Source organism: Halichondria panicea, chromosome 1 (assembly GCF_963675165.1).
Source record: "Halichondria panicea chromosome 1, odHalPani1.1, whole genome shotgun sequence".
NCBI lineage: Eukaryota > Metazoa > Porifera > Demospongiae > Suberitida > Halichondriidae > Halichondria > Halichondria panicea.
The window spans coordinates 12,136,721-12,150,383 of NC_087377.1; the positions used below are offsets into that span (position 1 = coordinate 12,136,721).

The 13,663-nt window shown below is 40.8% G+C and overlaps 1 protein-coding gene and 1 long non-coding RNA gene across 2 annotated transcripts; one reads left to right on the forward strand and one right to left on the reverse strand.

Annotated features, from left to right (window-relative positions):
• Positions 1 to 1,350: 1,350 nt before the first annotated feature.
• LOC135350662 (uncharacterized) lies at positions 1,351 to 3,096 on the forward strand. Its single transcript, XR_010399225.1, has 4 exons — positions 1,351 to 2,056; positions 2,342 to 2,490; positions 2,675 to 2,805; positions 2,862 to 3,096. It is a non-coding gene; the product is annotated as an uncharacterized LOC135350662 (long non-coding RNA).
• Positions 3,097 to 4,829: 1,733 nt separating this feature from the next.
• On the reverse strand, positions 4,830 to 8,990 carry LOC135350206 (uncharacterized). Its single transcript, XM_064548942.1, has 4 exons — positions 8,168 to 8,990; positions 5,405 to 5,499; positions 5,103 to 5,195; positions 4,830 to 4,913 (listed from the first exon to the last, which is right to left on the reverse strand). Exons 1-4 carry the CDS (start codon positions 8,202 to 8,204, stop codon positions 4,830 to 4,832), a joined length of 309 nt encoding a protein of 102 aa, XP_064405012.1. The 5' UTR covers positions 8,205 to 8,990.
• Positions 8,991 to 13,663: the final 4,673 nt, after the last annotated feature.

Sequence of the window (13,663 nt, forward strand, 5' to 3'; positions counted from 1 at the left end):
ATAAAGCTTAGCTTTAATTCAATTTCTGAACAATAAAAAAACTCATAATTATAATCACCTAAATACTGGTAAATTAGATTGTCAGGAAATCTAAATCATTCAACACAAAGTCTGAGACTTTCCTTAGCTGTTTAATGTTTAGTGTTTCACTACTCTAACTATAACATTCTATTGATCACCACAAAACCACCATAATTATGATGTTTTCACGGAAACATTTTTTTACAATTGAGTACATTTTATAACTACCCACATCTTTGTGGTTATCTACTCTCAAGGCTGCAAGCACTGTACATCATGTAAACATTTAGACCGTGTTTGTCAGTGACATCATTTGCATTGTTAAATTGGCCTTTGTACATTTGCATATCTATGACGTTGTGACAGAGATTAATGTATGGCTCTCTCCCTCCTGCTTTCTTGTTTCCATGCATGCACGCTTATAATTTTCAGTGCTTTCTTTGGCCAATCCTAGCCATTTTCACATTGCAAATCATAAATGTGCCTGTTTTTTGGAAATCTAAAACAGATCTATCTTCCTACACCACATGCATGCACGGACCAACTGTCTGCATGGGTTGATGTTGACTTTACCGGCATTAATTTTATATATCTAGCTTCATCCAACATGCACATGCATGTATACCATAATTATGCATGGGTTGTTGTTGAACTTCCTGTGTAATTATCTGCATATAGATCAGTAACCATAATTCAATCCTGAAAGTAAATCCTACAGCTTCCCCAACCATCTGGGATGACCAAGGATGTTGTTGAACTTCCACATAGTTACTCCTATCTGATTTAGATCTACCCATAATTCAATCATATAATTATAGGTAAATCCTACAGCTTCGCCCATGCACGATGCACATGGACCATCTGCAATAATGCCTGCATGGGCTGTTGTTGGTGACTCTTATCCAAGAGATGGCCAACTTTAAAACTGTCAAAATGAATTAAAGTTTCTCGGTAGACACAACGTCGTTGCTGTAGTATAGCCACGCCTGCGACGCCAAATAAAAAACACCAAGTCGATTCAAATGGCTCATTCGCTAAATATAATACCCCCCAATATTATAGGCTGTGAGTTACACAATTAACCTGGTGCTAGATCTAATAGTAACATTCCTCAGTGCATGATTAGCAATACTATAATTATTATAATATTATTATAGGCAAGTGCATAATTATAAAAAGCACTCATATAATTATGGATTATAAGTTATACATTATACTGGTAGTGTTTGATTAGCAACATCTATATAGTGCATGTGGGTATAGTACATACTATAGTGATTTTCGGTTTAGTTTCATTATAAACATCAGGTACAACTAATTATATGCTCATTGTGGTCAGGCATCTGTGACGTATAGGTTTGGAGGAATGCTTTTTGTGTACAGTCTATTGGAGTTGTGTACTCTTCCTAATGAACTCTTGATGTTACCCAGAATTAGGGTGTGGTCGTCACAGCCCAGTAATTATACTGCTTCCATGGACTACAAAAGAGATCTATACTTCTGAAGAAAATTAATGGATAGATCTACTTATGTTGAAAGAGACTGTCATACACAAAGTCAGACATTCGAACCTTGTAGGCCAACCGAAGCTGATGTTGGAGGAGAAACAGGCCATTTTGCAAACAAATTCAGGGCTAGATCTATATCCAGCACAAGTAGTGATGATGTCGAGAGAGACTGCTCTAGATCTATTAAGAGAACCAGGCCCCAGAGTGATGTTGAGGGAGACTCTCCAATAAAAATACCTCGTGTTTTCAACAGTGTTCACGATCAGTTGCTCTACTTAGCTACTTCAAAGGATAAGATTGAAGAAGCTATATTTCTCTTAGCCCAAGGAGCTAATCCAAACTATATCTTTCCAGAACCACCTAGGTATAGCATACTTCACAAAGCTTGCTACAATAACAACTCACAATTAATAAAGGAACTACCAATCTAAAGACGATCAATGGCTATACTCCCTTGCACATAGCATGCGTGTTTGGACACATACAATGCATAAAGCTTCTTCTCGAAAGTTGTATCTGCAATACAGGTAATTTTGTATGAAAAAGGTTGTTTTATCTACAAAAGAGACCTCCATTATCCTGCATGCATGCTTGGAAAATGCGTTGACCATGCAAAGGCCTAACTCCATTGACTCGTGCACTCACTGCGTTTCTGAATCTGATTCACTATTATACTTGGCTATATATATAATTGCTGTTGAAATTCTAGTAATGCCATGCATGTTTGTGGTAAAATTAATGTTGCATGCATGCATGTACATTGTATATTTGTCATTTGCATCGTATAAATTATCCACTTATTTCACTGCCAGAAGTGAAAAATAACGAAGATAAAACACCCTTGGATCTGGTAAAAGCAAAAGCAAAAGGTGAACTAAAATTAATGGAAAATTCAACAAAATCCAGAAGTACATGGAATGTTTTCTTGCTAACAGCCCACCTAGCAATACCTTTATGACAAGTAAGCTCGTCCATGCATGTTTTTATACTCATGCAGTCTGCTGCATACATGAATGATATAATTGGCTACATGTCATGAGTTCATGCATGCATGTGTATATAATTATATACAGTCTGCTGCAAGCTATGCTCAAAATTAACAGTGTCTTCATTGTATATACCAGTATAACTGCTTATACATGCAGGTTCTGACGTGTTTTCCCATCTTATTGATATTGGCAAGCACCTGCGTTCACTTTTGGAGGTCTTATCTGAAGTGTTTTGTAAATGGTTTGAATTTGGAGTTGAACTTCAAATTGAAGGCTCTGAGCTAGAGGTATATATAAGATAATTTATTATCAATCAATGTATATAACAATGTATACGATTCAGCGATTCAGTATGGAAAATCAAGGAGTCCAACAGTGTTTCACAGCTATGCTGGTACATTTTTTCTCTCATGATACAACTTCTACTTGGTCAAGCATCATTAGGGTAGTGCAGTCACGTACTGTTAACTGTCCACATTTAGTGAAGCAACTTATCAATTTGGCCGAAAAATTTGCTAAGTAATTTCTTTATTATTTTCATTCCGTTAAAATTACTACATGTACTATTTCCTCATGCAGCACAATACTCAAGCGCACCTATTTTACCTATAATTATGCTAGCCTATAATTATATATACAGTGGAATCTCCATTAACGACCACCTCCGAAGAGCAACCACACGCTATATAACCGCCAAGAGCTCAGGTCCGGATTGAAACACAATGACTTCAATGTAAAGCAACCTCTCAGGAGTGACCACCTCTCTACTCCGTATAACGAGCAGTTTTCTAGTCTCTGATCAGCTTTAGTAATGGAAAATAAACCTCCCAGAATGGACAGCCACACTCAGCTATACTCATCTATCTATAGGTGCGCTTGAGCATATCTGCAAAATTATATAGTCATTAGATTCGAGGTAAGGTCGTTTTTAAGCCGCGGCTATTCCCGAAATATAGCCACCTCGCTATTCCGGCCAAGCTGCATGGTCCCAAGGGTGACCGGATTAACAAGAGTCTACTGAACCAATGAAATACTGCGTTCTCTCTGATAATGATTTGTGTTGACTATAATAGTTATGTTAGCAACATAATAAGTGCTTAGATTCAGACAGCGTGGTTGACAGCTTATAATTATTAGCCTCGATCCCATGCCGCACTATCTATAAGGCCTGTGAAGGAGGCTATAATCATAGATAATAGAAATTTCCTATTATAATTATGCCCTATTATATCTATGATTCCATGCATACATAAATACTCCATTGTATATAGTACGAGAGGAGACCGCATAGAATAATTTTATTATGAGGTGTGTCTGAGTTGGCATGTGCTGCCACACCGGCGTCCATTAGCTGCCGCCATTTGTCTAGTATGTTAATTATAATAAAGTCTTCAATTAACATGGGAGAGGCAGTGCCATTACTTTATAAGGAACGAGTGTTTATGCTGTCAATAGCATTATCTCTGACAGACGTGAGAGCGTGTGTGTGTTGATGAAGTAAGGCATAATTATAATTATACGTATTTCAACCCCATCCCAAAGCAATGTGATTTGCTCGGCTAACACTGATTCGATTGATGTCAGCCGAGTTCAGAGTCGTGCCGAGTGTTGTACTACTGGTGGGGGAGTGGCTGGTGGGGGAGTGGCTTTCATAGACAATGCAGAAAGATGTTTCCGATTAAGTCTTTAAATACTCCACTTAACTACTCCATAATAGTTTCATAGACAAAACACATTATGTTTACTGCATATGGTTGCTAAGGTTTTAAAGTTGTGGTAACTAATTAAATTAATGTGCTACTCAGGGATATGCATGCCCACTGGTCTGTGTTGGTCCATACTAACCAACTCTCAGCAGCCACTGTTGGCTTGCATCAGAATCTTTTTTCCAATTCTTTTACTCATAGACAAGAACGTTCTTTGAGAGACTATGATTATCGTTATGATCCAAGATGCTTATAATCGAACTATGTGTATATAAGGCGTATAATTGCAAACGGCGACTTTCACTCGAATATACCCCCACCCGCGGCCTCAAATTGAGGCTTACACATGTGGCTATGATAATTGGAATAATAGGCAGAACCATGAGCATGCATGCCATGGCAAATTTTTTAGCAAAATTGGTCAATGCATAATTATATGCATGCATGCCTAGTAACCATGCTGTCCCTAGGAACATGTGAGTTATAGCCAGTAACAATCCTTATAGAATTATAATGAATGGCATTTTCTTGAACTCCATCCAACATTATAATGGGTGTACTCCAAAACTACATTAATTCCTGTATAATTATAGTGACACCCGAATCTAAGTGAGGTGTTTACGTGCCAGAATCGTCCTAAATATCTCCCCTACACTCACCATGTACAGTCTCAGACAATCGTTGTTCACCTGTGTGTGCGTGTGTGTGTGTGTGTGCATGTTTGGGGGGGGGGGATATTGCTGAGCTGTATATAAGGTGTAAACATAAGTATAATAATGTGCTACTACTAAAGAAGTAGCCATGACAGAGTTTAGGGGATATATATGTAAACTCCAGTAGGTTACACAGGCACCATTATCACATGGCCACCCACCCACCTTAGTGCCCAGCTCTGCAGTACAGATGCAGGCTGCATGCCTCTCTCTCACTGCATGGTTGGCCGCCTGGCTCTGGGAGATGTAGAAGTCCACCTGCACACACACACATAAATTATACACACATCAACATCACAACAACATTGAGTAATAATAGGATAACATAAAATGTATCTTAAGATAGTCCACATATTTTTGCACAAGATCGTTAGTCTAAGCACACCGTCCATAAGCATCTTTTTTAGGCACTCAAGTAACAATCTAACACTTTACAAAAGATTGCAAAAATCCCATCACCCACTCACCACTTTGTGGATGTGCTGCTCGACCAGCTGCACTCTCCTGGTCTGTGTGACCACCCTCGAGTAGAGCCTCACACCATTAGTCCCATGCATAGTACCTGAGGGGGAGGGAGAGACAGTGAAATACAGTGGGACAAACAAAGGACGTTAACAGAGAACCTTGAGAAAAGGGACACTGTAATAATAACTTCCGTCCTCGAACTTTCCTCCAAAAACTATAATTATAACCTTCGAAAAAAATAAACCTCTCTATCATATCAAGTGCCTTAAATCAATAACAATAGTACAGTATGTAAAATGGTAAGCATCAGTCAACTAATAAACACATCCTGTAGTAGAGTGCATGGGTAGATTTGGTAAAGACTTCAGATTGAATGAAAGCACCTGGTGCTGATGCCTTGGTGCATGGAGATGCCAAAGCTACATAACATAAAGCTACTAATAGCTTATTTTTGCAATAATTATTTTGCTGCATGCTAACTCAAACTGAGCCATGCAGCCATATAATAGTCAATAAGTTCCTTCTTTCTAGTTCAGCAATCAATAATGCCTATATGGCCCATGAGCATCACTGTAGCGATCCCTGCAGGCAGAGCCCTGCAGGCTTGTTGTAGTGCTATAGTCCACTCCCAGCATACCAGTGAGTGATGTGTATTACCAAGAGTTCATGGTATGGCCCTCGGGCCTAAGTCACTACTGGAGCCAATAATTATATCCCATGTGGCACTCGTGCATGTGTCACAACTGCATTGCATGTGTCACAACTGCATTCCTTGTGCATTCCTTTCCGTGTACACATCACTCCTTTTATAAGACAACTAGTTTCAACTACTTGTGGTGGCTGTGGAATGCTCCAGACGCATGAAAAATGTTTTCTGCCTACCACTGAATCTGTTTAACCATAGATAGAACAGTAGGAGGGATTGGAAACGAAAATTTTTGCGTGAAACACTCCGCATTATAGGGTGTGGCTAAAACTACAAAGGATTATTTTTATAGTCAGCATGCTCATTACCTGTCTTGCTGCCATACAATGTGTTGTACATAGAAATGGTGAAATTGATCACTTTTAATGTTGATTATTCTAAAAAGTAAAGAGAATCTAGCTCTAAAAAGTCGACTAAGCCACTCAGCCACTATCACTAAACAAATAAATGCTATAAAAAAAGGAATAGCTCTTACTATGAAGTCGTGAGAGGTCAAGGCCCGTGGTGTGTCTAAAAGTATACTAAAAGTATACTAAAGCAGTTTGAAGGACTATACTGCAAACGTTTATGAACAGTATAGCTTATCCATAGCATGAAGCCATTCTATGTAGCACTTAGATACATAATAACCAAGTCAAGCAATGTACTTTGCTGTTTTGACTCCACAGCAGGGAAAGAGAAAAGTTGACATAGAGTAACTCAAGCTTAACTCAACAAAAATTGGAAACAGAGTAAAGACAACGGACTTAGAGCTTGTCAGTGGTATAAACTTACTTCTCTAGAGTACCTCCCAGCTTCTGAGTGATCGCTAGTGGATAGGAGAGCTAGAAACAGTTAAAATACAACACAGAACGATCAACCACGAAAATATTTGCGAGCGCGAAATATAACGCGGAGTGTTTCAACCTTTTACACAGGGGGGCCTGGTCGTTTCCAATCCCTCTTACTGTTCTATCTATGGTTTAACAGTGTTATACTATAAAAGGGACCGTTTCAGGACCGTTTCAGGTTACTGGGTGGAGGGTGGGCTTTAGGTAACTTTAGCCAGGGATACAAAAGAAAGGGGATTGGAAACGAAATTTTTGCGAAATTTTTGCGTGAAGCATTCCGCGTTATAGGGCGTGGCTAAAACTACAAAGGATTATATTTATAGTCAGCATGCTCATTACCTGTCTTGACTCCTCTACAATGTGTTGTACATAGAAACAGTGAAATTGATCATTTTTAATGTTGAAAAGTAAAGAGGATTTAGCTCTAAAACAATGAAAAAGTCCACTAAGCCACGCAGCCACTATCACTAGACAAATAAATGCTATACAAGAAGGAATAGCCCTTACTATGAAGTCGTGGGAGGGACAGGCCTGTGGTGTGTCTAAAAGTATACTAAAGCAGTTTGAAGGACTATACTGCAAACGTTTATGAACAGTACAGCTCATCTATAGCATGAAACCATCCTATATAGCACTTAGATACATAATAACCAAGTCAAGCAATGTCCTTTGCTGTTTTGACTTCACAGGAGGGGCAGAGAAAACTTGACATAGAGTAATTTAAGCTAAACTCAACAAAAATTGGAAACAGAGTAAAGACAACGGACTTAGAGCTTGTCAGTGGTATAAGCTTACTTTTCTTGAGTACCTCCCAGCCCCTGAGTGATCGCTAGTGGATAGGAGAGCTAGAAACAGTTGAAATACAACCAGAGTACAGTCAAAACAAAAATAATCGCGAGTGCGAAATCATAACGCGGAGTGCTTCACCGGATGTCAGTCCTTTTACACAGGGCGTGGGCGGTAGTTTCCAATCCCCTTTCTTTTGTATCCCTGCTTTAGCCATACTATGCCAGTATCTAGATAGTGGCACAGTTCAAGGCTTGACCTGTGCCATATGGCAGATATTGGCACAGTGTTTCCTTTGATCTGCCCACTCAAAATGCAACAAGCCTGCATATATACAATAAGTAAAAAATTAATGTTCAGCATGATTATTATCATGTGTGTATGTTATTATTTATTAATTTAGTTTATATTTATGTTATGTATTATATAGCTTTGACACGTACATGTTGAGGCATCAGCACCCGCAGGCAGTGCTTTCATTACAAAAGTTTTCGGCAAATATTTAATCTTTATTCCTTCACAATCACTTCAACTGATGTATATTTCCATGAGCTGAAGTCCAATATTAGCGTGTACGCTGGGATTATAGAAGCACATTTGTAGCTCAATGTCATCAGTAGTTGGAGTTGATAGAGTTTTCGTAAACCACGGAGGATTGTTGTTATTGTAACATGTGTTGAGGCTAGATTGACCATCCCACAACGCATTATCGGGATGCAAACGAAACGGGTTTACATTATAGTTATTAGATGTGGCCACACTATCACAAAAGTAGTCATTTCCGACAAATGGAGGAGAACCAAAAGTGTTCCCCTCATCACAAGGACAGCGCACGTGAGCGTCAGTATCACCAGGTTCCATTAAAATAACCACTAGCAAACGTCCAGATATGTGTGCGTGGAGATTGTCCATGCGTGACACTGAGTCCATCGACATATGCAACATTGATAGTATTCCTACCTGCAGAATGGTATCCAGCGAATGCGTATAGTTGTGTACAAACCGATAACCTATTGCTCTCCCACATACTTGCCTGTATTGGACACCACCCACTGGAAACATGACAGATGAGCAAAGACCAGCAGACAATTGTGTACGACCACATGATCTTATCGAATAGTCTATCAGTTGAAGTCCTTGAGGGCATTGTTGGTTGGGATTGGTTATATTAATGTAGGCCACTCACGCCCATCCTGGTCCACCACAAGTGTCAGAAGCACTTGGTGGGTCTGTGGTCATTGTTATTGGTTTGCTGGTAGCAGCAGTTGCTGCTTCGATGGTTGATGTGGCTGCTGTTGGCATGCTGGTAGTTGGCACCGATGCACTTGCATTTCCTTCAGCATCTGTACTGTCTAGTGAGAGAGACAGATTATTGTAGTTAGCGTGCATGGATAGCACACACACTCTTTAAGCTTTTTGCTGTGAGCATAATTGTTACTTACTTACCCTGTAATCTGTCGGCAATAGTTTCCAGTGCTTTACGAATGTGTTCCAGCTCTGATAGATATTCGAGTGATTCTCTAATCTTGTCAGCTCTGTCTCGGTTCCACTGGAGCAGGTTTGGCTCCTAACACAGGTGCTCGGTTGATTCCAGGCTGACCCCAGACCAAGGAGGCAGCAAAATATTAAGAGTACAAAAGACATATAGCTAGTATAATTATAGTCTCCACGGGAATAGGTGACAGTAGTGTCGTAAGTGTGGTGATAATCAGTCGGATACGGTTTGCTGTAGCTGTGCAATTTACGATTTATAGACTTAATTTGCACTTTGAAACACCCACACGTAACATGACACGTAGAGGTAATACATGCACAGGACAATTCAAATTAAGATTTTTGTGTTTGTATAATAATTTAACACTAAACAATTACAGATTTCCCTGTTTGGTGACATTTTACGACAAAAATGAAAGAATTCTGTAGAATGTTTTGTGAGCATTGCATTGTTATTTTGCAATAATAAAATCATAAACCAAAAGTGGTACTGGCACACGATCCACACGATATGGGGAGGACGTGGCCAGATCCCAAACAGAGGTGAAGCGACAGGCGCGGTGCAGCCTTTGATTGAGCACTAATTATCCGCCCACACCCCTCCCACGTCGTATGTTATTGCTGAGTGTAATCAGAGCCTATAATTGGTTGAGCTGCACCGCATCGCGCCTGTCAGACCAGAGCAGAGGTATATACCAGAGGAGGTACAACAACATCACGTGCGTGGACTATGCATGGAATTTCAATCAACAGCAGTAAAAACTACTGTAGGTGTGGTCTAAATGAAAACTGTCACGCTCACCATCAGTATCTTTGCTGCACATTAATTTTTTACATATGTCATATGCAGTGTAAAACATGTATCAAATGAATCACTAATCATTGTGAGGGTCATACACACAGCCACATTCAGAACTCACGAGGTCCTCCTACCTGAGACTAATGAAATTAATATTCTGGGTGCGAGTGTGCTCCTCTGATGCAGCGAATGTAATATATTGATGATCTCAACAGGGAGAAGGTGAGGCGACATCTCAGCCAGGACTGGGATCACCTCTCTTGGATGCAAGGAGACAGGCGAGAAGCTTGTCCGCTGAGTCAGCACTTTTTATCTATATTATCGATCTTGTATACAGATTCTCCTGTTACGTTATGAAGTCGTAAGTAGTCGTAAGTAGTTAACACTATATAATTTGTAGGCAAAGAGCATCCCGCGTGGTAGCCAAGTAGGCATAACCCAAGAACGAAGCATTATTTTGCAAATCCATGAATTAAAACATTAATAGAAACTCTTACTTGGCAGCTGTAGCAGTCTACACACACACACACACACACACAATCACACTACCGTATACCTCGCTTGCGCATGCGCACCGAGGAATAATAACTTTTACAGTAACAGTATATTCAAGACAATTCACTCACCCATGCAGGTTAGCACAGAGGCTCAGATAGGGTCATATCTCCTCCATGTAGTTGGTACAGTACAACAGTAGGACCCGGTTGGAGTGAGCTAGGGGTTGCATGGTCACTCTGTAGTTTAGTCTGATGATCTGAGAACCATTCCTGTTAATGTAGAACTGCTGTCCTGGTCCACCACCATTGTTCAGTATCACACTCCCACCATGCAGGATATGTCCACTGTCCTAATGGTCCATTACCATTGTTGTCAGCACCATTTCTACAGAAGGTAGTGAGGTCAGTGCGACAGGTGAGAGAAGGGAGACCACCAATGATTATGTAACTCTCTCCAATGTCAGTGATGAAGATCTCAGAATTGTTAGTCTAGTATGTTAGGACCATATCCCATGCAGATCACAGGGGCGTAGCCAGGATTTAAGAGAGGGGGCTTGATGAACGAATTACCAGTGGGGGTGGGGCACTCCCCCAGAAAATTTTTGTTATTACATGCTCTGAGATTGATTCTAACGCAATCTGGCTAAAGAAATGAGGGTACTGCTGCTTGAGGGTACTGGTGGTTAAGCCACATCTTCATTTGAAGATGTCCTAGGTTTTGAGTTGTGACAATTAAATCATGCAGCTGCTAACCAGGTTCTGCTTGTGAATTAGCAGGACAGGGTGGGCAAGCCACTTGCAGTTGCAGTGCTGCTCTGTGAACTGGGCTCAACAGAAAAATACTCATGATGATGATGGTGATAGCTGCTGAACATTAACAGTCTGCAACTCTGTGGGGGACCTTGGTCTGCTCAGCACGTGGCTTTGCGCATGTGCACTGACTGGAATGAATATTTGGAGGTGGAGCTAGATAGTTAGAGGTGGAGTTTTGAGTTGATCGTGCAATTATAGAGCTCTAGTACTCTCGATCTCATATCAGCTAGCTAGCTTAGCTAGTTACTTGTGGAGCAGAGTCGGAGGCCAGAGGGGGGTGCTGGAGCACCCTCTGCACCCCTCTGGCTACGCCACTGGATCAGGTATAGACTGTTCAGTGATTTATAGCTTCTACCACAGGATTACCTTGCTGTCCCAAGCAGGTGGACACAACACACAGTAGCAGAAGCTGAACAACACCTTGAGTATTCTCTATTGCATGCTGCAGTATCTCAGAGGCATCAAGATAATCTACGTTTTCTCAAGCAAAATTTAATTGAGTCACGAGTTGGCTAGAATCAGAGAAGTCCAGCAGCCTGCTAAATCTTTTTGAAACGTAATTTGAAGGCATTCAATCATCCTGAAGTTGCCCTGGGTCACTGTAATCGTGCTGCAGCACAACTGGCAACTCCCCAGGCCTTTGTGAAGCAGCTCCCTATGTGCATCTTTTGTGTACTCACTCTGTGCATTTTCATTTCAAATATTTTTGCCGACCACAAATACAATGAAAATTTGACGCATGCGCAGACAACTAGTACCACCAGGCCTAGCCTCCTTCACAAGGCCTCTTGCCTAGCCTCCTTCACAAGGCCTCTCTTCGAGGAAGAGCGGCCTGGGATCGAGGCTACACCGGCCTAGTTGTTTGCCTAACCGTTATAAAAGCGAAAACTCGGCCTTGGATCGAGGCTAGTCTGGCCCCCAGACCAGCCCAGAACACGCAGCAAGATCTTGGTCCACACCACTCCTCTGAGTCCTCAGAGACACCATCACTGTCCCTCAACCATTGTCCTGCAGGTAGTATCTCCATGCACGGCAGCTCAGGCTCCGCCGGATTGGTTTAATAGGTCGGAACTGTCCTCTTGTGACTTGTCACATTCATGCGCATCTTCATACTTATGGCATTCTCTTATATATACATAGCAATAGAAATATATAGTAGTACAACAATTAGATCTTTGAACCTGCAAAAGAGAAAATGCTGAAAAAATAAAAACTCGTGAATATTTATTTATGAGGGACCACAATACGATTAAATTAATAGTTAATGCTCACTGAAGCATGTAACAATGTATGCATCGAATCCGAATTTTAGCCCAGTGACAGGAGAAGTCTTAGAGGAGCCAGTGCTAACGCACAGGTGGGAGCACGACTGGACATCGCTGCTAACGGTGTTTGGGGAGGTACGTACATTTTTTAAATCAGAAGCTGGTGCAGTGATCACAATGTTGTACAGCTGAGAGTGTGAGGAAGAAGTCAGACTGCTCATTTCCTTGATGCCAGTAGGCGGCCACTGCCCAGTAGCTATTTTCTGAAACTGCTGACTAGACACAATAATAGAGCCGACTCAGCACATTTATAGCTTCTCTGTGTCGGCGTGGCAGCTACACCGACCAGAGATAAAGTAATTGGCAACGGTCTAAAAAATGTGACTATCTGTGATGCGCTACGTCATCGACTTTTTTCATCTTTTGTAGCCTACATTTATAGCTAAAAGTAAAAAAAAACATGCTTAAGAAAATCAAAATCAAGAATTTATGCAGCCTAGTTGATCAACAGAGACACAACAAAACAAGTAGGTAAAACATCATAGGCTTACAGCAGTGCTTCTTAAAAGGGGCACAAACTAATAATTATCTAACACTTTCTCGTCTTTTACAGCCTCATTTTAGCATTTTTGGTTATAAATGTAAAAAACATACAAAAGAGATTTAACCAAGGAAATGTATGCAGGCCAGTTCGTCAACATAGACACAAATAACCAGGATCTGTAGGTAAAACATCATTTGGCTACGGCAGTGCTTCTTAAAAGGGGGCACAGCCCAATAATAACTAGTTTTCAAGCTCTAGAGCACCACAGTCAATTCTTCCACGCTTGGACTTCACTTTAAATAAAGCACAGGACACGTGTAGCCTTACTATACGCAATTCTAAAGTCTCATGAGACTCTAAAAGTAATATTACTTCGTTTCGCGGGCGTTGTGCCGGGAAATAATGCGCATCAAGGATGGTTGAGAGGAAATCATCAATGTGAAATGATCACGTGAGTTACTCCCGTTGCCAATCCCTCTATTACTCTATCTCTGCACCGACCTTGAGCTAATGCCGATGGGAGAAAT